We start from the raw sequence: 25,476 nt of genomic DNA, 5'->3' as shown, positions 1-25,476 counted from the left end.
GCATGGATAGTTCATTATGCTTGCTCTAACTTGTCTGAAATACTAAGAGAAAGGCAACTTGACTGAAGCATGTCACTCAAAATTACAAACTACCTTACTCTATATGGTACCAAGCTATTTATAATACAGTGCATCCAAAATAATTCTCATTTATTACTATTTTCTATGTACAAAATATGGAGAGAACATGCAAAATACCTCTAAAGAAGTACTGATCTCCTAAACAACTTAATCCCAATGAAAGCAAATCTACAGAACAGTGAAGGACTACAAAGACTAATGTTTGTAATGATCTGGTCAGTTACAGTGATCATTCCTTCTTTTACTAACAAATTATATGACAAGTTTTAAATGTTTATTTAAGATAACTTGTTCTTGGGATTTGATTTGTAAATAAAGTAACTGATACAAATGTAAAATGGAAGGCAGAGATCTCTAACCAAAAGTCAGGAAGATAATCATGTAATTCCGACTTGCACACATGTTTGGGAACCAACAGCTAACATGATTTGTTAGTTAACTACTAACAACTCTGTCATGAAAGATATTTGGGATATGGGTAAAGAAATTGAAAATCTTCAAACAAATTACCATGGCTTTCCATATGAAGATTCAAACTTATTGAGCAGATCTGCATATTTTACATTGTAAATTCTTTTGAGCAATGTCAAACTTTCTTGGATGAAAATTAAGGGGGGGGGGGGGAATTAGAAAAAATCTCTAAGACTTTGCACTGAGCTGGATAATACCATACAAACAGGAACAAATTTATACCAATAATTTTTGTAGTCAGTTTTAAGAAGCTATCTATGCAAGTCAACCCTGCTTCTAGAAAGAAGAAATAAATACAACTTACAACCCTAAACCAAGTTGCAGCTGGCCTCAAACAATGTACACAATGAGTCATTTTAAAATTACCCTCTTTTTTGAGCTAACTACATACAAAAATAATGGTACTTTTTATAAGCCAGTGAGACTGTGCTTTATGATCAACTACTGTACGATAAAAATTGTTTTTGATTCACTTTAAATGGCCCTCCCAACATCTTTATACTAATACTACAGCATGAATATCAGAACATGGAAAAGATATTCTGACCGGATCTGACATGATAGTGAGGGCCACAGTTTTGATCACATGCAGACCTCATTGTGACTTACTCTCTCTAAAACCTATCCTTATTTGGTGAATTTTTCAGAAATTCCATGGCCAGTCATAACCAGAGTAATGTGTGTGGACACTCTCAAATGCCTTCTCTAACAAACTGAATGAAGTACCTCCCTCATTTCTTTCTTTTACTCCTAAGCCTACCAAACATACTAATATTCTTATTAGCCAATTTAAATAACTATTTCACACACTGTACAATACATTAATTAATTTACAAACAAATTTGCCAATTCCTGAATTTGCTGCTACTTTTAACTTAAGTACATTTACCATCTTCCTCTAAAACCCTGCTTGCAGTGTCTCCTATAAAGTTGTATATGTTATTCCACAGGGCAAAAAAACGGGTTAGTTAAACAAAATCTTGTCCTTCACTGCATCAATTTAATATCCACCTTGCATGTGAGGTTGGTACTTAGAGAAAAATTTTAGCAAACAATGAACTCAAGACAAGTTTGCATTAGAAAGGAGCCTTTTTTGACGGGCAATCTTGATGCAGTGACACAGAGCTGCAAGAGGGCTTGATATCACTTCGTTTTAAGTCTGCTGTGTGTGAGATAAGCCTCCAGATACAACCCCACTCCATCTTAATTGTCACGTGTCAAATCTTTCTGTCTTTGGGACAACACCACCTGGGAGTGCTGTTGAGGGCCCTGGGACATATTTCCTGTCCTGGACCATTGGTACTGATTGCATCGGACCTGCCACACTTGGACCCGGAACATTCACTAATCCTGGACTGAATAGGTCAGGGCGGTTTGGAGGGAGAGGGTTAACTGGTGACTGAGGTGTTGGAACAGCAGGTGGAGGGGGTGATGCCATAGGAACAATACTTGCTGCATCCAATTGTTCAGCAATGTTGGTACCTGATAAAACAAATAATCAGAAATTACATCTTGTTCATTTTGACTGTAAATAGGAAGTCTATCAATCAGCATCATTAATTTCATGATTAAGGTAAAGTCTGTACTCCAGCAAGAGCTTATCTCAGTTTCCTGAGTATGAAGTGACCAGAAGTATCATAATTCCCTCCCTGGATGAGATGCAAGTCCATTGCAAGGTTGCCCCCCCCCCCCCCCCCTTGCATTTCATCAGGCTTCCCTGACAAATTGCTGGTACCCATTCATACTCCTGGGTGAAGAGAGGTACTGTTTTACCCAAGCACACAACACGTTGACCTGGCAGGGTCTTTAACTCAGACATCTCGACCCTGAGTCCAGCCTATTAACCATTGAGCAGCCATGTCTCCTGACAATTTTATGTTGAGTAGTTACTCATTTCAATCTAAGATTTGGATTACAGTACACTATTTGAATGAAATAGTAAAATTCTCCATACAGTTATCTTCTGCAAGTAATAATATCTACTGAGAGCAGGAAATTTACTGATTCTTACACATTTTAAAAAATCTATGTTAACAACAATTACCAAGAAACTAATTTTAACTTATTTAAGCCTGAGGTTAACTCTTCACAAGATTGTGGGCTGCTTATCTAGCAAATTCAGGTCATGGGATTGACAGCAATTCAGTCAAACTTGCCAAACTAACCTCCAAGTAACATTTCTGAAAGAAGGCTGTCAACCTTCACCATACCAAACAGCCTAGCAAACTGCACTTGGTCGATCATCTCTTTGGCTATACTCTGCATTGTTGGCAGCATAAGAAGCAATTCACCAAACTTTCCACGGCTGTCATACTGATCTTTAGCAATGTAATCTTCTAGCATTGTTTGAACTTCAAATCTTAAAGATTTTATTTTCTGAGAATCACTAAGTCCCTTGGCATCTACAAAGCACAAATTGTTATGATGTCAGTTCGGAGAATGTGGCATTGAATCACCTGACCATCCACTAATTGATACTTTGCTCAATTCTCATCACTTGTCTGCTTAATATTGTATTGATATTGTAAGAAGAAAATCTGTATTGGTCACTCATGGGAGTTAAAGGTTACATGTTTTCTGCTCTCACCCTCTGGTTTTAATATTTACATCTGAGTTGTTGAAGTTTTCTTTTTTAAGCTACAACTTTCAGTTATTAAAAAAAAGATATTTATAACCAGTCACAATTTAGTCACATATGCCACATAATCCAATAACATATTTCTTTCCTTAACTGATTATCATTAGAGATTACAAAGATCACTGCTTATCACACCACTACCAATAAGCTTAACTCTGCATCACACTTTTACATTCTAAGAGGATCTATTTCATTAAATCACAGTAAATTTTCACAAGTCTATCACATGATGGGCATGTTCTCATGTCCACTGAATTAACTGGAGTATGACATGTGAAGTTATGAAAACCACAAGACATACAGGTAAGTAATTCAACTCTCACACAATATGAAAGGGAAAGTAAAAAAAGATTTTTATAGCACAAAAGCCACATGAATATGATCTAATGGGAAGAAAATGTTGATGACCAATATCAATTTTCATTTCAACAGCCATGGAAATAAAATTTATACTGAAAACTGCATTGATGTCTACTTTGGTTTCTTTTTGCTCATAGTTTCCTGCTGGTGCTTTAACTCCTTTTAAGAGTAATTTGCTAGTAATGCCCAGGCTTGCAAACAAGTTGTCTGCAGCTCGGTGGTAAAACATCATACAGAGAAATAAGAAGGTCTGTAATGTTCACTTCCCTCTGAGAAAGTCCAAAATTTTCTTCATTGCATGCTTGTGATAAAACACTATTTTCTTCATTTGCTCAAAATCTACCATGTCTCTTCTTTTCTTGTCTGTTGGTTAATGTAATTTTTCAGTGCTTTAGCATGCTTCAAATTTTAAGACATACCAGGATTGAAGAATACAATAGCCTTAAGGCAAGCATGTTCTGTATCATCAACATTCCACTCTTTCATTGGCTCAACCACTTCATCCAGTACACGAGTTGATATTCTCCGCACCTCAGCATCAGCCGCTGTTCTTGGAATGACAAGGTCATTTCCAAGTAACAAAACATCCTTTAGACTCATAGACCGTCGTGAAACACCCAATATTAAGTGTTCAGAGGCATGCGCCCTTAATAGGGCAACCTGATCATCAAGCATCAGTTCACAAAAGGCAGGTATGTGTTTGGCCCATTCCACAAGGACCAGGAGTTGTTGACGCATTGATTCACAAATGTCACTGTAGTTTGCCTCCTTATCCATGCTGAGGGTTTCTACTATTTAACATAAAATTCAGTAAAACTGATATTAGATAAAGTCAATTTTTGTTAGGGTAGAGAACAAATTTTAAAGAAGGGGGGGAGTGAAAATCACTGTAATTGATGATCTACAAACAAGATTAAGTGATATGCCCCCACATTATATAAAAATGCACCCACCGATAACAAGGCTCCAGGTGGGGGAGAAGGGGATAGAACTAGGTGTACATGTGATACCCCTGCGTGCATTTTCCCTCTTTCTCCTCCCCCCTCCATCTTCCCCTACAAAACCATCAATTAAACCCATTAACTCCCACGATCTGATTGTCAATTCTCTCCTCTAGCTGCTACATATTTACATGCGAGTAAGTTACCAGAATTTGATATTAGATTAAGTTAAAAATTCCTAAGTTTGATTATTCTTATTATTTGTTTTCTAGATGACATAAAACTGAGTTAACGTAAATCACTTGTTTTCCTTTTTCCTTTTAAAGAAATTTGATATCAAAGGAGAGTGAACAAAAAAAATTACCTTTTCACCCCAACAGATCATAATAGAAGTTTTAATTCAATTAACTATGTAAGATTTAAAACTCTGTAAGATTTAACTACTTGACCTTAGTATTGATCAGAACCTGAACTCTCCCAACTATCATAAAGTACATAATCAAAAATACAGATAATGAGAATTAAGGAAATTATCTACTGGTAAATACTGTTTGAATATACACCTGTAACACCTAGGGACCCAAGAAAGTTCAAGACAAAAAAGATATACACTTTACAGGTAAGGAAAGTTATCTCTCAGATATGGCATATAAAGGGCATTTACCTGGAGGTGAAGTTGCTGGTCGTGACAAAATCTCAGCTGACAATAAAACATCTGTGGTGAGCCCAAACTTGCTGTCTGCTTCTTCCCCACGTGGCCTTTTTGAAATTGTGTCCCTCTCATTTTGAACAGCTACAAAAAAGTGAAATTTCTATCACCTTTAGGATAATTTTATACCTTAAACTCCCATGATTGACCAACAGAAAATTTCTCCTTTCAATATCAATGCAATATTAAACAGGAAAGAGATAAGAAAAAGAATAATATCAGTTAAGAGATTATTAAATGATGCAATACCAAACTCTTCATACTAACATCTTAAGAATTGTAGGGCAGACAGTAAGGATAATCACTGAATGAGATCTTGGGATTTAAAGGGTTAACATCTTAGCAAACTTTTGTCTTGCTGATGTGGAAGGGGTAGTTTTCACAGAGTGGCAAGAAGACAAGAAAAACTAACGCATTATTTAAAACTTTTAAGTTGTTCAGTGGCTGGATATGTCTCTGTAACACTATCTTATCATTAATCTTTATATTTTACTTTCTTATTTATTTTTGTTAACAACTCATCTGGATTGAGCTTTTAGCTCATAGGCGTTAAAAGTAGAAATAAAAGATTCATTTTTACACTGATTGATTGACAACTGTTAAATACAAATGAAAATAAACTTGCGACTGAAGTAGACCCTTCAAGCCAGGATAAAATCAGAGCTCATGAAAATGAAAGCCTTAGAATATGGGACCACGGGATTATTAGTAATTCAACAAATAATATACAATTTGCTATTTAGGAGTTTCTCTAAGTTTGTTAGCGCCCCACTGAGACAGTCTGAGAGAAAAAATTCAGAACCAAATAAAAAAGATTAACAACCCTTTTTCTCACAGAATGATGTGTTTCAAACACTGTAAACCATTAAGATAATGAGAGTCAGGAAATAATTTTGCCATATTGTAGCAGCAAATTCTCAGTGCTGGTCAAAAAAATATATGTTTACCACTAAGAAACTCCATTTTAATATTGGAAATGAAAGAGTTAAAGCACAAAATCCACCTTACTGTCAGAGAGATACTTGAACTGAGGACCTCTATATCAAAACTGTGACACATGACACCTCAGCCAAGCTGCCATTTGATGAAATGACTGACGTTAACACAAACTTGGTAAAAATCTCTGATGCCACTGTAGCGATGATATTTTAGTTCCTTTTTTTAGATCTACAGCAGTTATATCCTGAATACTTCAGTTAAAATTTTTCAGGCTTTTTGATTCTTATCCCTATTAATCTTTTTAATCCTTAATGGCTTTGTTATTTAAGATTTATACTCCTCATTTTGATGGGTTTTTTTTCTTGCAAAACAAGAATTTTGGGCACAGAAATAATTTTTCGCGTCGCAGAAAATAAACAACAAGACTCCTTTAAATCCCAAAAGAGATTAACGAGAAACTTCTCCTTGCCATGTCAATATATTATTCAGCAACTGGAGAGCTACAGATGGTTATCTTGACCAAATTCTTTTTTCTAAATCACAAAGAGATGTAAAGCATTCAGAAGGGAGAATTATTCCTCACATGTTAGAAGTTGGAAGGTTGAATACTCTACTTTACTGATTTTTCTGACTGTTCCTGAACCTACATACTGTCACCTTAAAGGCTGTTAAGAATTTGTCATAGGCATAGAACAAAGAAAATATCCAAGTTCTCAACAAGGTAGATATTAACATCTCTCTGGTATTTGTTTAAGAGGAGGCTGCATACTTTAAATCTCAGGTACTATCTTTCTGATACATTAATTTTTTTTTTCAGACCAGCTACATTGGTAAGAAGTTTTCAGTTGTAGTGAAAGAGTTTAAACCAAAATAAACAACACAACAGTTTGAATCAATGGATGAAAAAAATGTTTGTCAATTTTGAGCATTAACTTAACAAAAATTTGTCTTAACTATATGAAGGAAACTTGATGTATGTGAACCTCTGTAGCTCAGTGGTAAAGCTTCTAACAGGAAATTACAATGTCTGAGGTTTGCATAAAAAATGAATCACATTTTGGCAGTTGAATGAAAAGTGATCAATTATTCCTTAACATTCCACTTAATAAACAGACTCCATGCTGCTGTGTGTCTGTTTAGTAATGGGTCACAGATGACGTCAAAATGTGGTATGAACAAACAAGTGGTAAACAAGGCACAGACCCACATGTCACTGATGTTTTTACCACACTTTGACATCATGTTGTTGATGGCAACATGGAATCTACTTGTTTTATTTCACAAAGACGCAAATTTTTTAAAAAAGAAACATCAGCTATGCGTCTGCCCTCCACTAGATCAAACATTAATAAAGACCAATCAAAATTCATGCATTTTTCTGCTGATATAAATTTGCACCTTCAAGCCTTTTTTTCAATGAACATATTATAAATTGGATGTCATCCTTAGTGGTTTGCAATGAAATTTGAGCAAATAGACCTTAATTTTTTATTTCAACAATGTAAACTTGTAAATTTACAAGAGGGGCTATGTCTCTACTTTTTTAATCTAAAAATTCAGTTCTCTCTTTGGCTGCATATCACGTGCTGTATTACCCCTCTCAAAATAAAACAAAATTCTGCGATTTCAAAATATCAAGTGAAAGAGGGCCATTGGTCGTTCGCAAACATTGTGTAAAGTGTTGATTTTAAAGCGTTGGAGTCCATTTAAAATATTATTGGAAGCTAATACACAAAGTGGTTTGGATTTCTTTATACAAAATACAATAAATTTTGAAGTAGTAACGCAATATAACTTTGCGTCTGCACGAAATCTCAGCGTCAAACGGTGAACATCAAGACTTTTTGGTAGACTGATTCAGTGAAAAATATATATAACTTTGAATCCACTCCGATCAGTTTTTTGTTTTAAATATATTTGTATAAGTAAACTGAAGATATACGATGTGCTTTTGTCCTTAAACCGTGTCCCGGGATTATTTTATTATTTTCAAGATCTTCCTATTTGCATTTCGACAACAAACTGTCGACACGCGAAGTTGCTTATTAAAAGATAGAGCCGGTACTCGCTTCGACGAGATTTATCACTTGAAGAGAAATTAAAATGCTTATAATATGATAAAAGTTCTGAACAGAGTTGGGTTACAATGGCACCAAAGGGTTAGCTTCTTCTCAAACCATAGTATTTGTAAATCACATAAAAGCAAACGTCAACCTTTGTGAAGAATTTACGATTGAGCACGTATATGGATTACGTCGAAAGCAATGGCTGAGCGCGATGAATAGATTTTCTCACCTTCTTTCTTCATGCCAGCCCGAAAACATTTTCTCAACCGACAGAAGCGGCACTGATTTCGTTTGTCCTTGTTGATCACACAAGCTCTTTGAAAGCGACAGGCGTAAACATGATTCTTTCTTACGCTCCTTCGGAAGAAACCTTTGCATCCATCGCAACTCGACGCTCCATAGTGCTTGCCTGTAGCCTTGTCCCCACATATCAAGCAGGCCCCGTTGTCAGCATCGTCTGCACGATAAGAGCAAAGCAGGAAACAGTTAAACAGCTCACCTGTGATTATTTTGAATGTGCGTGATGTAACAAACACGATCTGCAAGCGATCATAGTTGTTTATTACCGCTTTTGCTCGAGCTCTCGGCCTGCTTCACACCATTCAAAAGCTTGTCGGTCATTGACGACGACAAGAGTGGACTTTATCCCTAGAGAACACTGTGTTCCGAAACGGAACCCTCTACGTTATATTTATAGCCAGTGAAATTGTACTTTGAACTCGACGGGTCTCCGGTTAAGTTTGGAGAAAATACGACTACTCATGGCTGCCACGCATCGGAGCAGGCTTATCATAAATGAAGGGTGGTTCTTAGGATGTCATGTGACCCCAATGCCTAGCACGAGATGGATGCGAGATGTCGATTTCGACCTGATATTGACCGAGGTCAACTTGAAAACAAAGCAATTTTTTCGATTCAGGAAAAAAATAATTTTTCCTAGAAACCACATATTTATTACCAGCAAATGTCTCACGCCATTTTGTCTGTGTTCCCTGCGCGACAACCCTTTTGCGTCAAGGGCAGGGGGTCTCCGAAAAGTTCTAGAGAAGACGACAAAAACCCAGCTGTAGGAAATGTGTGAAATAGTAAAGGTCATTCGAGGTCTCGGCTTCAACACTAAGTGAACAACTTGTCAAAATCGTAATAGGTACTTCACGTAAAATCAACAATGATTTTGGTTTCAGATTGGCAACTTCAATTGCAATTTCGGCAAAATTCCGTCATTACGCACCTTTGTAGTTATGTCGAGTCCAATCACGAGTTGTCTTACTGCCACGTTTTTAGTACAATTCAACGCCCAAGTATGGCTCTCGCCTCGGTCGTTTAAGGTCAATTAAGGAAAAACAACTATGATTAAAAGCCAGTAGATATGATATCCGTCATGTCTCTTTATTACCTTGGGGTAAGGACAGATGCGGTGAGACAAACTAATATACATATTGTCTATCAAACAAGCCGTTAGGCCGTTAAATATCCACAGGTTTCTCTCCAGCTGTGTCATAGACAAATTAAACACGAATAAACATTAAAGGATTTTGTAATTTTTAAAATCCTAAAATAGCTAATCTTCTTATCTTATTCTTTATAGGCACGTGTATTTTGTATTTATCTAAGAACAATAGAATATTTTAACAGAAAAAACAGCGAATATAAAAAAATTGCTTACGGTAGCAAGTTTCAGATCAGCAATTGTTTTATCTGACTTCCTGGCGATTCGAAGTCACTTGCGTAAGAGTTTGGTTTATCAAATGTTTCACAGATGGAAAAAATTTTATAATAGAAAAGAAGAGAATATTAGATACTCACAGGGATAGTGTGGCGCAAGTTCATTCAAGTTTATATAAACACACCCCCACCCCCACTCCCTCCCCGGAAGTGACACGGTTTTGAAAGAGGAAGTAAAATATTACCTCGAATGTTTAATCCCCTAGGATCGGTGAGATTACATCACCCCTTATCTATATACTCTTAACTCGCTCGCCTCTTGTTAAAACAAAATTAAACCTATGTAGTATTCTGAGTAACATTCAATTGTCAGCCTAACATTAATAATAGAAGTTACGAAATTTCAAGTCAAATGACTCGAAAGATTTATAAGTTAAAGTACAATTTTTAAGCCGTGCTTTATACAAAGTCCACATGGTACCATCTTGAATAGAAAAACATAAGAAACAATGCCTCCCTTAAGTGCCATCAAACCTGTCAAGGCAAATACTGACTGACAACACTCATGAACAATCCTCCAAAGCTGATGTTTCTTTTGAGGTTGATGCAACCCCACAAAAAATTTTCCTTAATGAAGATTGCTTGACGAGTCCAATCACGAAATTTTTAGAGGCGCATGCAACCTTCATTTTTCGATCGATTTTTGGCTCTTTCGGCATGATGTACCTGCAAATTTAGTAATGATAATACTACAGCCAGATCTTTCACCAAGATTACATCATGTTTCGGGTTTTAAATTTTTGCAGATTTCAATTGCAGATCGTCCTCGATCCAGAAAACTAAATTTTGTCGAAAAATCTGGCAAATTAAACGCAGCAAAAATTTACCTCCTTCAGTTATGAAAATAGTGTCAATTCGTGTTCTTTGGATGCGGACCCACTCGAAATATCGATGTATTCAATATATAAAAGTATTGGGCCTCTTTCAATGTTTGTTCTCTTCTACCTGATTAGTAATGCTTGATCAGCAATTTCAGCTATCTCCAATTGCAAAACGTTATTCCCACAAAGCAATAAGAGTCCCTATCACGCCAAAAACACACTGCTGTACAATTTTTATGCTATCCTCTATGTGTCAATTCTCCTCTGCCAGGCAATTCCCTTGGCCCGCCTCTTATTGCTTTTAAACGCGAAAAAAAGTAAATTTACTTTCTTTGTTATTAATCGTGGAAGTAGGGGTACAACTTTATTTTCACCCGGTGTTTTCATTCATGTAAAAACTCACAATTATTTAAAAGGATAAAGCAAACTAGCTGCCCAAACTAGGAAAAGCTAACAACTTATTGTCAGTATCAGTTAAACCTGCATTACAAGGATCCCGTGTATAAACAGTATATCAAATAACTAGACAGATGCGTCCCTCAATTCATCTTAAACTCATTTAAGGAGTTCGATTTATTTCTGTCGGTAAGCTTTTCTCTTGCACCTCCTCGCTGCTTCGGCTAACACATCTTTTACAATGGTTAGTAAGTGGCTGAGGCGTTGATACCTTGTATTCAGAATTTCTTATATTTTAAGAGGGGTTTCGTTACGCTGGAAAACCGTGAACTTAAATTGATATTTCGAAATCTATGGTTAATGACTTTGTACAATAATTGCTGCACTAACAGCCCATTTCTCCCCGATGATGCAGCCGCACATCTCCCATCAAAGATTGCGTGTATGACTGACTTTCGAGTCACGAACTAGTGAAATACCCCTTGCAACTTGTCATTATTTCGAGACTGTTCTCTTTCATTAGCTTTACTGATTTTGAATGATTATTAAATGTCGCCGCGGTATCTTTCATCTTCTGCGTCTGTGCCCCCCTATAAAGAGTGCAAAAAGTCAATCGTATGCCTGACGGACATCGCTAACCACAAGCGGAAAAACAATTTTGACAACAATGAAACAGAACAAATATCAAGTGAAAGAGGGCCATTGGTCGTTCGCGAACATTGTGTAAAATGTTGATTTTACAGCGTCAGAGTTTATTTTAAATATTATAGGAAACCAATTAACAACGCGGTTTGGATTTCTTGCTACAAAATACAATAAATTTTGAAGTGGTAGCGCATTATAACTTTGCATACATCAGTGTAAACATCAGCAGACCTCATACATTGAGCGTATTCTAAGCATGCTGTTCTAGATTTTTAGGGGTCTTCTCTATTTGTATTTTTTGTGTGTGTTTAGAGCTTTTTCCGGGCTCTTGAGAGGTTCGTATTATTGGTTAAAACTAACAAAAAAATATTTGCCGTTGAATGTAACACTCCTTTTTATTTTGAAACGGGAAAAGCAAACACAATGCACAATAATTTCTATTTTTATATCTTCTGCTTCCAAAAACAATTCATTAAAAAATTAAACGAAAAGTGCTGAATAATGGGTTTTTTCAAGCAAAACGTGATAGATGCCTGTCAAATATTACTTGGAAATCAAGATTAAAAATAGAAGGGCTGACTTTGCTGTTGAAAGCCAAAGACGCACGAATTTTATGCGTTTACGAAACCTGTTCAACAGAATAATCCATTTTTGGTTGTTTTTTACATGTCAAGATCTAAAACATAGTAGCAACATAAACAGATTTTTCATGGACCCCCTACCACTGGGAAAGAAGGGAAATTGCCAAATTATTCGCCTTTTTTTGGCCTAAGGAAGGAGTGCTTATATACATACATACATACATACATACATACATACATACATACATACATACATACATACATACATACATACATATACTTTATTTAAGCTCGAAATTCAGTGTAGCTGTAGAACTAATATCTTCAAGAAAAAAAAAAGCTATAATGAAATAAAAATATGCTATCTTACAATTTCAATATTACTGATTTATAAACTATATACAACTAAAAGCTAAGAGAGAAAACTAAGAGGGAAACATAACTTGTAGACCTACTGTGGAAAAGCTTCTTAGGAAAAGGCGCGTCTTCTTGCCTGTGGACGCAAGAGAAATACTTCACCCTTCCTCCTCCCCCAACCCCCACCATACAAATCTTTGTGACTTTTCATTTGCAAAATCACATTTTCAGACCCGAAACCACACCAGACTCAATAAAACACCGTAAGACGACTACCAGTTGGTAAAAACTTGTGGTTAAATAAGAAAATCGATAAGAAATGGCTCGTCATACTAGCACCAACATAAGCCCCAGCTACTCTCTCCTCTCTAGTGGGTAATTTATTTAACATCCACACGGTAGGGAGCCTCGGGGAGAGTTCTCGAACCGATAACTGTTTCTCTGCAGAGGTGAGTAAACTTTAGCTCTGATTCTTATAACTTAATCAGTTTGAATGTTTAACGTTGTGCCTCAAGCGGTATATTAAGCGTTGAAATTTTGTTTTAAGTGGTTATACGGGAAAAAACTGCAGAAGTTTTGGAAATTTTTGTGGCAGAAAATTTACATGTTGAAGTCAAGTACTTATTGATCACTCGAAATCGTTAACACCATTTAAATTTTAATGTCGTTTGTCTACAGAGAACTCCATAGGAACCATATTCTGTGTCGTTAAACATCACAGTGGAAACTTTCATTTGCATTTACGCAGTGATATCAGAATTTTGTACAGGTGAACTGTAAAGCGCTGTATTTCATCCACTTATATGGCGCAACGGGATTGATTTGTGTATGTTTACAATCTAAACTCTCATATTATGCATATTTGCTCTCGTTAAACTCACAACTTTACCACTTGTTTGGAAAAGCAAGGCGAGGATAAAATGCCCATCCTCAAAGTCTTTCATCGGGGTTAGTGCGTGTCAAAGGAATTACCGAATAGGTAATTAATTTTATACACATAAAATGAATAAAATTATCAATATTGGCATTTGGGAGTGGTTTGGGTGGGAGGTGGGTCGTGCTGACATGTAACGGTCATCAGAATTACCCGCAGAATGATTGTTAAGTGGGGAAAGAGAGTAAAAATAAAAAAAGGCAACTTGCAAAGAATTATTTCATTTATTTACTTGTTATCTATTTTTTTTGCTAGCCCCCAATATAATTGTCAAAAGACTTCTTTACAGATTGATTGAAAACTGCTAACTATGATTTTTCAGTTGGCTTTCCCCTTCTAAATTGAATTATCAGTGAAAATCGTCAATTTATGAAAATAAATCTGTGATTTAAAACAATCAATCTCCATATTTCTCTTCATTTATTTTCAAATTTTGAGTGATCATGATTGCCTTGATTCCTTGTGTAGTAATATCACTTAAATGTATTTTTTTCCCACTGCTGTACTACCTTGAATTTGCATCACTAATACATTAATTCTTCCCTGCTATCATCCACATAATCACTTATTTCACTGATGCAGAGTTTGTAGCAAGCTTTGAGTTTTCGATAAGGAATATAAGGCTCCAAGCTGCAAACAATTTGGTTGCCAAGAAAAACAAAATAAGATTTTCACATACACTCCATGTTGCACTAGCAATTTACAAAGGTTTGCTACAAGACTTATAGTTTGATAATTAGTTGTAAGTTTTTCTCAAAGATTAGACAATATTGGCCCAAGTTCAATGTGTGAATGGGGATGTCACCTTTAATAATTGTGCTTTTTTAATCTTAGAAGCAACTCACAAATTGTTACAGCGGTGGAATTTATGCAATGCATGTGGTAATGGAGGAATCCAAGATTGGCTCAGAGGAAACAAATGACACCCTAGTTGTGTTGGAATTCTCACCAAAGGCTCCATCAGAGACTAAAGATTGGCTGACTGCACTTATAAAAGCTCCAGGTTTGCTATGTTTGACCAGTGCTTGTTATATTTAGTTGACATTACGATAGACAGGCTCTTGTTTGAAGGAGAACAAGTGTTTGTAACAGCAGTTGGTTTTTATTGGGTCTTGAGAGGTTTGGGTGTGAGACTAGGCTGGGTTGTTGTTTTGTATTCTATGGCAAAACACTTTACTCTCCCAGTGCCTCTCTCTGTCCAGGAGTATAAATTGGTACTGGTGAATTTTCAGGGAAGTCTGATGAAATGCTGAGGGGTAACCTTGCAATTGACTGGCATCCCATTCAGGTGGGAGTAGTAATAATTACTCCTGGTCCCTCGATGCCAAGGAAACTAGAATAAGCTGCCGTTGGATTGGCCATGTGGCTCAAGAACAGACTGTATGTGTGTTAACACAACCTTAGTTGTCTACATTGTGATATGGATAATTGAAATTAGAAAATAATCAATGTCTTTATTTTTTTAGGAAAATTAATTAAAATTTTTTAATTTTATAATTTCTTTTTTCACCTGTAGTCAGCAGTGGAGGTGCAGGACTCCAGGCAAAACTGGTTCCAAACTCATTGAAGGGCAGTGACACCCTGCATATTTCTGCTGACACCAAACGTCTCCTTGTGGGAGCTGAGAAGCTCAAAATTAAGCGATGTCTCAAGAATGGAGCACCTGTGGATTTCTGCATGGAATTGTCCCATGAGTTTAAGGACTTTAATGATGATGGTGAAGGGTTTTTGACCGAAAGTGAAAGTGAACAAATTGTGTTTTTGGCACTAGAACGTATAAAGCCTTATGAAGATGGGACTGTTCCTGGTTATCCTGAGGTTAAACTTCAAAAACACAGGGCAACCAGTAAGTACACACAAAATATGAGTTAATTTGCATATTTGTACTACCTAACGAATAAAGGTTACTCATAATGAGCCTTATACTGAATTGTTGTCAGAAATGATGTCAATATTTATTTGTTAATTTATTATATATTTTTACTGCAATAGTTACACAACAGAACCCACAACTTTTAAAATGTCAGTTGATAAATGTCAAAGTGTCAGAACATGGCTGATCAACATGTTCCATTCTTTAATTGGGATTGATATGAATGTGATAACATTTATGGAAACATAGTATATTTAGCTAAACTTCCCAAAGTAAATGTTCATATGAAAAAGCTTTTATAAAACAAACTTTTGATTGTATGAAAATAACTTTTGATTGTGAAGGAATGGTAAAAACATGATTCCTTATTAATTGTTGACATGAAAATTCAATTTCAAAACTAAATCCAATGGCTCAAACCCCTGCTAACACAAACCATTTTCCATTTCCTATGGGAGTTTGAGTCAGAGGGGTTTCATAGTAGTTATACTAAGATAGGAGTTTATTTTCTCTTTTCAGTTCCAAAGTGTTTATCCAGTGGAATTATAACCCAAATATTTCCTCTGCATGACAAAGATAAACTCAAGGCCTTGGAGCACAAGTGGATATTTAGCCTTTCAAGGAAGCAACCTTTGGGTAATACAACTTTCACTGAATGTTTAATCGTTTGAGCCCAAAAAGTGACTATCATTTGATTTCTCCTTACAATATCACCCCTGATTCTCACATTAAGGTCATGAGAATAAAGGAAATGATCACCAACTGATGATGCTCTTTATTGTTGGGTGTGTTCTCCTTGTCAGCACCTTAGGAAATGTATAGAGAACAGTATGGAGAATATGCATACTGATATTAAGGTGTAAGGGGTTAAGAAACATTAATTCAAATCAAACACAAACTTTAGCAGCCATGCTGATAAAATACAAAGTAAGATAAAATAGATTTAGAGTCACTTCTGCATTCATAATGAACAGTAGCCCCAGAGAACTTCTGATGAACACTGAAGACATGGTCTAAGATAGCTTCATGAAAAATAATGAATTAAAGGCAGCTAACTCTTTGAATTCTCTGAGTGAACAAGGCAGAAATTCTCCTTCCAATATCAAAAAGATATCAAGCAGACAATTGATGAGAAAAAAAAACACAAATTAGGTGATTCTTAGTTGACCCAGATTCTTCAAAAAGTTAACATGATAAGAGTTGTGAGGCAGACAGTAGCTATGGAGAATTACTCATGAGATCCAGGGAGTGAAAGGGTTTAAAACAAAAATAAAACAAGACCCAGAAGTGGAAGGAAGTAATAAAGAAATGAGACTGAGCTGCCTGTTAACCCTTTAACCCCCCATGAGTTACAAGGCAGAAATTCTCCCCACAATATCAATACAATATCAAGCAGACGACTAATGAGAACAAAGAAAATATCAATTAGGGGATTCTTAGTTGATCCAATACCAAATTCTCTGAACTGACATCAAAAGAATTGTTTTGCAGACAGTGTGGAGAATTACTTATGAGATCTCGGGAGTGGAAAGGTGAAGTTTTTGACAAGAATTAGACAGACCATGTGCCCTTCATTATAATATATATTACCTAAAATAGTTTAATCTGCCCACTGATTTTAGTGGATACTCACTTTACTCATAATTTCTTGTCTTTTAGATGATATAAGAGAGTACTTTGGAGACACAGTAGCATTGTATTTTGGTTTCTTGGGTTTCTACTCATTATCTCTTGTACCTCCCGTTCTACTGGTTCTTGTCTTCGGACTGTCTGGTGCCCATGAGCAGACAAAGAATACTGTATTTGCCATTCTCAACCTCTTATGGGGCACGGTGTTCTTAGAGGTGTGGAAACGCCGCTGTTCTGAGATTTCGTTCAATTGGGGCACGCTCAGAGCAGGCATAGGTGAGTCTACCCCGAGTGATAGTATGCTATGTTTGATAGCTGACTTATACATGCATTTTGACTAGGGTTTCAGATTTAACTGTTAACTCTTTACTGTATAAAATAAGACAGAAAATTCTCACGCAATCATAATGATAAATAATGGAAGAGGTTCACACCTGACCACACGGCCATGTTTATAGCTCCCCTTTAAAATCCTTTCTTTATTAGCTTTTCCAAATAGAGAATACCTTTGTAACACAGACTTTTACCTCCGTCTGTTCAGCGTGAAGTCAGGCCCACGTGTTTGGGTTTCGCCGTACGGACCCTTTCCGGGCACAGCTGCCCTTTACACCATCGGCAGCCGCCTATGGAAAACGTTATTGAAAACCCTGATTATGAATTCTATCTATTGTACCTTAGGAATAGAGGAAGTTGAGGAGCCACGCCCAACTTACTGGGGCGAGAAGCGTATAAGCCCCATAACAGGACAACAAGAGTACTACTACCCACCATGGATGAGAAAAGTCAAAACATACTGTATCTCTTATCCCATTGTCATTCTGTGCATGAAACTTGCTACGGTGGTCGTGCTTTTGTACTTCCGCTTCCTTCACGCAGTCGAGAGCCAGTATGCAAATGTTGGAGGGATTGTTGCAACTGTTATGCTGATATTGCCAAGTATTTTTTTTGCTGTGATGATTGCCGTGTCCAATAACCTGTACCGCAAACTGGCAACATTCTTAAATGAATGGGGTAAGTGTGGTCACGGCTCCTTTTTAGATTTTGCACAGGGCGGATGGATTTGGCCTTTAACCCTTTTAAACCTTCAAGTGATTAACATGTAACTTCTCCATTTAACCCTTTAACTCCCATGAGTGACCAAGACAGAAATTCTCCTTATAATATCGATACAATATCAACCAAAGAAGTGATGAGAATAAAGAAAATATAAATTTGGGGATAATTAGTTGATCCAATACTAAATTCTCTGAACTAGTATTGAAAAAATTGTATGGTTGACAGTAAGGAGAATTACAAATTTGATCTGCGCCCAAGGCGTGTGAGTTCTTTGGTACAAAATTTATCAGAAAATTTATCCTGTAGACTAACAGATTTTCAGATTTTGAAAGCACTGCCAAACGCGTTCAGCTCTCTATTTGGGCTTTATTTCGCTCTCTTCTTATCTGTAAATTCCTTTCTTGAGTCTCAACCAATATTTTGACCATATTCGGTATGTCGCCTTTTTGTGTCGTCTTTTTGCTTCGGGTGGATAACACAAATATCAACCTGGAAAATTCTTGATGTCACGCAAAGAGCAAGTCCAATCCTTGTTCATTATCCGAGATCTCGTTGGATGCCTCCTGTGGATACCTTTTCCTCTTGTTACTGAATTTCCTTTATTTTCAGAGAATCATCGCTTGGAATCAGCTTACCAAAACCACCTCATTGTCAAACTGGTTCTGGTAGGTGTCTTAATTTTTCGGTTAACCAGTCTAAGTTCCTAATAGGGTTTATGCCTTGTTTTTGTAGAAATTTAAGGGGTTTGTGGCCTCCAAATCTTTTTCTCACCTTGCCTTGAAAAGAATTTCCACAGCTTCGCCCGTTCCTGGTCTTAAATCTTGCCAAGCCTTTATGGTCATTGGCCTCGTAATAGCCTCTAACTATGGCTTATGAATACATACGTTTAGTGTTTACTTATAAAACTCCCTGAAGAAGTCTACGACAGTTAGACAAAGCGCGTCGGAGAATGAAAGAAGTTGAAAACAACTGTTCGCAGTTTGCTGCGCACTAGTTTGGTTTTATAAAAACATAGTTTGTCCGACATTTTCAGAAATTACTTTTCTTGTTAATTTTGCTTTATTGCTTTAGCTTACTAAAACAATTTTTTTTTCACTCCTCTATGCAGTTTTACTTTGTGAACTGTTTCTACTCACTGTTCTATATCGCATTCTACCTTCAAGATATCGATTTGTTGCGAAGGGTAAGTACTCATGACTTGTTCAGCGAGCCGGTCACATTTTTATGCCAAGTTATTTGACCTTTTCTTGCAATTAGACGGAAAACCTTGAGAGGGCTGCAGTGAATGTAGGCTGAAATGAAGAATGGCGTTTTTATGATTGTCTGATTCCCCATTTCTTATGTCCTGATAAGTCATTCGTTCACTTCGTTTGTTTCTTCCACTGTTCAAAATATCGTAGAACTGGGGGAAACCATATCAATGAGCCGTTGGACGTTTAGAAAATACCAAAGAGATATTGATAAAAAAGAGAGAAATAAGAAACGATAAGGATGGAGAAGGATTTCTCTAAATGTAAACGATAATCTTAATTTCTCGACATGCACGAACCATTAGGTTGGTTATTTAACAGAAGTTTCAAGTTGTTTTCATTCAACCCTCTAGCCCTTAAGAGTGATTAGCATCTATTTTCTCATTTTAATATCATCCCCTGAATCAAACGTTAAGGTTACAAGAATATATGAAATGATCACCAACTGAAGAAGCTCTTCATTGTTAAACATATTCCTTTTCATCACCTCAGGAAATGTCTAGAGAACAATATGGAGAATATGCATACTGATGTTAGGGTTTTAATGGTTGAAGGAACTGGTACATGAGCTTATCGACTTTTTCTTTTGCCTTCTAGCATCTTGGTGCTCTGATGATCACATCGCAGTTGATTGGACAAGTGACAGAATCCCTTATTCCTTTTATTATGTACAAAAGTCGCGTCACCAAAGTCTCCAAGGAAGGAAAAAAGATTGTGATGAAGACCGCTGACTTGTCAAATGAGATTGAACGACAAGCGACCCAGGAACAGTACTTGGTAAGGATCACTTACAGTGTTCTTGGGCGAGAAGGGTTGGCTATTTACCTTCAAAGTTTCTGTTCACCTTTATAGAAAAGTAAGCTGAGGTCCTGCTGTATTGGAGCCCAGTGGCTAACCCAGCCAGGTTCTTTTGTGATACGCGAATTTCATACTGCTAGAATCAGCATTGTTGCAAGTGTCGTGTGTGAAAATAGAAAAAAGAAAAGAGGTGGTAAATTTTGAGTTTGGTCAAAAGACGAAGAAGGAAGACGAAACGAAGAATGAAGAAAAGGAAGAGAAAAAGCAAGAAGGATGTTTTCTGTTTTATTGCACTGAAACTGCAATTTGAATGCGTGCATAAAATCAATACTGTATCTTTTTTTTTTTCCTAGGGTACTTTTGATGATTATTTGGAGCTGTTCCTTCAGTTTGGTTACACGTTTCTGTTTTCGTCCGCCTATCCTATGGCCGCCTTCTGGGCTTTGCTCAATAACGTGATAGAAATACGAACCGACGCCTTCAAGCTTTGCCGCATCTTTCAAAGACCCTTTGCAAAACAAGCCAACTCCATTGGCGCTTGGCAGGTGAGGACACTGTGGGTGCCCTGTGATGAACCTACATCTACGATATACTTCTTGAATTTTTGAATTTAAGGTTTACGGCCCTTGCTTCCTTGAAAGGCGAAATTTGGCCGAACACCATATAGAAGGCTAGTAAAAATGCCTTTTCGAGGATTCACGGGGTTTAGTTACTGCATCAAACGCAGTAACCAAGGTCTGATATGGTGAACCTCGGTCACTTACCTCACTCTGTTTTATTACTCAAGATAAGCTGCCATCACAATGACTCTTTAGCTCTTGTACGGGAAATGTATATTCTGGACTGGAATTCCCTGTAACTCAAGAGAAGTCCGTCTTTTTAAGTTAAACAGTCGTTAACTTTGTCGAGAAGGTCAACTCTTCAGTCCAGAGTTTCTCCTCCGATCGATACTAAGTCACTTCGATAACTCTTGTATACTTGAGTCAGCACAACTGGGCAAAAATGTATCCTGAGCACTTCTGACATATTTTTTTGTTTGGTTGGTTGGTTGGTTTTTTTTTTTTGTTTGTTTTATTTGTTTTATTTTATTTTTTTAAAGGCGGCGTTCGAGGCACTTGGTGTCATAGCTGTCATAACAAACTGTGCTTTGATTGGCATGGCAGCCAAGAGTGCTCATTGGCTCCCAGACATGACACCTGTCAATGCTGTTCTCTTGTTTGTTGCCATTGAGGTAAGAATAACATTGGTTTTTTTTTTTGTGTGTGTGTTTTTTTTTCATTTCCCTGGTGCGGTTTTCTGTGTTATGCTGTTATGCTGTTATATTTGAAGGCTCCAAGGGTCAACAAATTTCTATCCAACGTTTGCATTAATCCCGTACCCAGATCCTACCGTGTAACTCGGCATGGAAGGTCTGAGTACGATACTCGATTCCTATTGTCATTGAAACGATGTAGACTGGCTGGTTACTAAGCGTAGTTCCAAATGTGACAGTCATTTCAGCAGTACTGCGGTAACTGTTTCCTTACAGTCTTCTCTGTAAATTGTTCTGCTGTATTCTAACTGCCGCCTGGTTACCTCAGGTCGTAGAGCGCCAGACTGCCGTGCGGAAGGTGGAGGGTTTAATCCCCAGACCGGACCAACACTCAGCGTCTTAAAAATAGCTGAGGAGAAGGTGCTACCTTTGCTATGCAATCTGAAAATGGTTAGACGTTCTAGTCCTCTCGGATAAGGACGATAAATCGTAGGCCACGTCTCCTGCATCTACTCTATAGTGGTTAGGAGGGGACGTTAAGGAACCCACGCACTTAGAGAACGTAGCTCCTTATGTTGGGGTCTGGCCTTGTTTCCAAAAATTTGGGGTACCGACAAAATTTCCTTTCAAAATTGTAAACTGCTCAATGCAGTTTGGCCAAAGTCCCTCGCACAATGTTGCAAAGCACATTTTAGCGTGTTAGTATAGATAATGTGCTATAAAAATGCCTCATCATCATATTAATAACTCTTTTGTTACAGCACTTTCTCCTGGGAGTGAAGTTCATTGTATCACACGTTATCCCAGATGTACCGCAGTGGGTACAGGATGAAATGGCCCGGCAGCAGTACAAAGCTCAACTCGCGCTCAGGGTAAGTTCTTTTTATTTGGTTATTCAGAGACTTTCTCTTTTTCTAAATTGATGTTGTTTACTCTTGTATTTTTCTCGCTACAGTCTCAGGGTGATGACTTAGAAGGCCGCAGGAGTGCATGGAAGGAGACGACGCTATAACTTCAGCAAGTTACACTGAGAACATTTTCTAGGCAGTTAGCAGTAAGCAGAGGATTTTTACCAGTATTAAACCAAGAAGCTAGAACTTAGAAACTCTGGGTAATTGAAAATGTTGTAATGACAAGAAATGCAAAAGAAGTGTCTTTCTTAAAACTGAGCTGTTGGGGCAGCTGTTACTTACTTCTCTTTTGCATAATCGTCAGTTACCATTTTTTTCCTCGACCTTTTCTATACCTTGACTCATGAGGTCCCCTGTTTGTCATCAGTGCACTTTTAGCTTGAAAATAGCGTCCCTTTCAGGAACACCCCCTCCTCCCGCCTTAGGAAGCAGCAAATATGTTGGAGTAAAATTTATGCTGCCTTTAAAGTCAGTAATTCCTGACTTCTCTCTGGGAATGTCTTTTTCAGTTGAAATGGCATATTTTGTGAGGTTGGTACTTTAAATTTACGAAGCAAAGTTGAACGAGAATGGGGAATTAGTAAAGATGTAAAAACTTCGTTGCATGACCAACACTGTGTTTCATGACGGCTTAATAAATCAAAGGAAATCGACTGTTTGAAAAGTGCGTGCAAAATATTTGAGGGCGTTACGTCTGGAAATGGAATGTTTGGAAAGTGCGTGCAAACTCTTAAAGGATTTGCATCTGGTTTTGTGCATCTTCAAAATTTTCTTAGAATTAATCGTCGGTAGTCTGTGTCAATTTTAACCGCACTAATATTCTGTGGTTTCCTTCAAGTTCAGGGTAGTGTCGCACAGCCTGCTTAGCTAGAGGTTTTGTGTGCGCTTTAAAACTGCGGCAAAAATAAGCAGCGAAGCCTTGAGAGGTTTCGGAACGGAAAATAAGAGAAACTGCTCGAGTACCAAATAAGCCGCCCTAATTGCAGGCTACTTTAGAGCGGCCCGAAACTTGACTTGAAGTAACGTGACTTAACTCTTTTAAATGTTGTCTATCGGGTAATAGTTGTACTCGACTACTCAGAACTGAGATAGATTTGTTAGTTGAAAGGCACAAAAGTAGATACCCTGCTTTCTTGATCGTCAATATTGTGCAGCTCTTTAATGTTGTAATATAAAGTAACGATTGTTTTGAATTAAAGATCAGGGGGTTTCGCAATGGTGTGTTGTGTGTAGCCGAAAATTTGAAAGATCGAGGAATCCTTCATCAGTCCTGAGGTTTATTTTGTCGTTGAATTTAGAAATTGATTAATCTTCATCTTAATTTACATTAAAAGGAACCGATATGCATGTAGCTTTTACAGGTTAGTTTTGTAAGTAAAATGCCAAGTAGATTAGAACTAAATAATTCAAGTGGCGTGCAACCCGAAAACTCATTTGCTATTATTCGTCTGATTTAAAAAGAAATATGAATTTATTAATAGGAAGTTAGGTAAAAAGAGCTGGCAAGCCACCTCGCTTTTCACGTATTGACATGGGTAAAATATAAGGTATCATGATCCAGCAAATATTTTTACTCACGTGCGATTGGTCTAAACGTAGCACGTGACTGAATTTGCCCCAACTAAAACGGGGTGATATCCGAGAATATCATCCAAGTGATATACCCCAATTTTCAAACCTTACGTCCTCTACGATAAGTCTTCTTTTAAAATTTAATTCAAGGTGAGAAAACGTTTTGTGGTTCTTACAGAAGAAGGGAGATATATTTTGTTCGTAAAGTTTGTACCAGAGAACACAAAAAAGACATCTCACGCTTCATACAGTAAGCTTTTCGTAAACAATGTTTCACGTTCACGCGTGTTGCAGTACATTTGAAGGATAGGAAACACGACACCAATTTTGCGCAAAAATATGCTTGTATTTTTTTCCTCGAACATTATCTGTTCCTCAAGGTCACAGTTTTCCTCGAGCTTCACTTTCGGAAAACTGTTCGCATCTTGGAACAAATAATGTCCGTGGACAAATATTCGTGCATATTTACGCGCCAAATAGAGGCCATTGTTTATTCATTTTATGGCAAGGTAGTTTTGAGGTAAATCCGGGCATTCCGATTGGTTCTTGCCTGGTCCATATTTTCCCACTCTGATCGTTTCCACGGAAACGTGTAGTCTCCGTTTCCACGAAGTCATGTATTCTTGTTCGGGAAAGCCTAAACAAATTTGGTCCGATTACCATATATAGAGAATAATATATGGCGCGCGTAGATATGGAATTTCTCTTCGAGTGTTTAACTCGATAGCTGACGAGTGAGCGCAGTGAACGAGTGAGATGTCGAGTTGAACTTGAGAAGAGAAATTTCATATCTACAAGCAGCCATGTATTATTTTATTTATCATATAAACACAATAGCCCTTTACTGACAAGAAAAGCCGACTTCTTTTAATGGATGAAAATAAATGAATCGACAATCCCCGAATAACGATCGTGGAGTGCGTTGGCGCTAACGCTTAAGATGGAAGAATACGTTGAATCATGATCACAAAAACATCAATGGTCATAATTTTCAATATACAAAATTCTCATTTATTGACTTTGTCCTTACTGACAGAAGAATTCTTTCAAGGAAACGGCCAAACTCGGTGGCGTCAAAGGCGAGTGACCTGTCAGCAGCTGATTGGCTATATCATCACACGTGAAAAAATAAGATATTTTTTCAAGTGCATCGTTACGGATTTTCTTAGGGCGGAAATTCCTGTTTAACACTGCAGTTTATGTGATAAAATAAACTACTTAATAGTGTCGCTTGCTCGAGCCGCTCTGGCTAATGTTGGCCCTCAGTCGTCTTTGTGTGGAACTCGATGCGCTCAGTCCGTACTTTCACGACCAAGGGCCAACATTCCCCTTGGCGGCCCTCGAGCTCGGTTAGTGAGAAGTTGATATAGAGGGATGCTTTCGAGGAATTAATCAATTGTTATATAAATTAAAAGTCTGGTTTAAAAATTAAACAAAGGGGTGGATGGGTTTTATTAAGTTTAAGAACTAA

The 25,476-nt window shown here is 37.2% G+C and overlaps 2 protein-coding genes across 9 annotated transcripts; one reads left to right on the top strand and one right to left on the bottom strand.

Moving 5' to 3' along the window:
• Nucleotides 1-133: 133 nt before the first annotated feature.
• Nucleotides 134-9,034, bottom strand: LOC113683667 (hepatocyte nuclear factor 4-gamma). Of its 2 annotated transcripts, none has more exons than XM_027200938.2 (6): nt 8,772-9,034; nt 8,435-8,662; nt 5,156-5,284; nt 3,970-4,341; nt 2,718-2,954; nt 134-2,034 (listed from the first exon to the last, which is right to left on the bottom strand). In XM_027200938.2, exons 1-6 carry the CDS (start codon nt 8,824-8,826, stop codon nt 1,763-1,765), a joined length of 1,293 nt encoding a protein of 430 aa, XP_027056739.2. In that variant the 5' UTR covers nt 8,827-9,034; the 3' UTR covers nt 134-1,762. The 2 variants fall into 2 exon arrangements, with proteins under 2 accessions (XP_027056739.2, XP_089057114.1); XM_089200988.1 differs by having other exon boundaries at nt 3,970-4,338; nt 8,772-9,021.
• A 4,068-nt stretch (nt 9,035-13,102) lies between these two features.
• LOC113683664 (anoctamin-10) lies at nt 13,103-23,649 on the top strand. 7 transcript variants are annotated; one of them, XM_027200932.2, is made up of 14 exons: nt 13,124-13,179; nt 13,409-13,499; nt 14,499-14,667; nt 15,181-15,510; nt 16,057-16,173; nt 17,197-17,442; nt 17,845-18,177; nt 18,832-18,887; nt 19,331-19,405; nt 20,070-20,249; nt 20,624-20,815; nt 21,370-21,501; nt 22,284-22,394; nt 22,478-23,649. In XM_027200932.2, exons 3-14 carry the CDS (start codon nt 14,538-14,540, stop codon nt 22,532-22,534), a joined length of 1,959 nt encoding a protein of 652 aa, XP_027056733.2. In that variant the 5' UTR covers nt 13,124-13,179; nt 13,409-13,499; nt 14,499-14,537; the 3' UTR covers nt 22,535-23,649. The 7 variants fall into 7 exon arrangements, with proteins under 7 accessions (XP_027056735.2, XP_027056733.2, XP_027056734.2 ...); XM_027200933.2 differs by having other exon boundaries at nt 13,132-13,179; nt 13,409-13,556; XM_027200931.2 differs by having other exon boundaries at nt 13,132-13,179; nt 13,409-13,709.
• Nucleotides 23,650-25,476: the final 1,827 nt, after the last annotated feature.

Source organism: Pocillopora damicornis, chromosome 3, assembly GCF_964200805.1.
Source record: "Pocillopora damicornis chromosome 3, jaPocDami1.2, whole genome shotgun sequence".
In the NCBI taxonomy this organism is placed as follows: domain Eukaryota; kingdom Metazoa; phylum Cnidaria; class Anthozoa; order Scleractinia; family Pocilloporidae; genus Pocillopora; species Pocillopora damicornis.
The sequence above is the reverse complement of the archived record's forward strand: the minus strand, read 5'-3'. Positions and strand labels throughout refer to the sequence as shown.

Bases quoted from the DNA above. Each gene is read 5' to 3' on its own strand.
- LOC113683667 (XM_027200938.2), bottom strand. From the start codon at position 8,826: ATGACCGACAAGCTTTTGAATGGTGTGAAGCAGGCCGAGAGCTCGAGC. The intron at 5,285-8,434 runs GTGAGAAAATCT...ACTTTTTTGTAG, and splicing joins GGCTGGCATGAAGAAAGAAG to CTGTTCAAAATGAGAGGGAC. The intron at 2,035-2,717 runs GTTAGTTTGGCA...TTGTTTTATCAG, and splicing joins TTCAGAAATGTTACTTGGAG to GTACCAACATTGCTGAACAA.
- LOC113683664 (XM_027200934.2), top strand. From the start codon at position 14,538: ATGCATGTGGTAATGGAGGAATCCAAGATTGGCTCAGAGGAAACAAAT. The intron at 15,511-16,056 runs GTAAGTACACAC...TTCTCTTTTCAG, and splicing joins TCAAAAACACAGGGCAACCA to TTCCAAAGTGTTTATCCAGT. The intron at 20,816-21,369 runs GTGAGGACACTG...ATTTTTTTAAAG, and splicing joins ACTCCATTGGCGCTTGGCAG to GCGGCGTTCGAGGCACTTGG.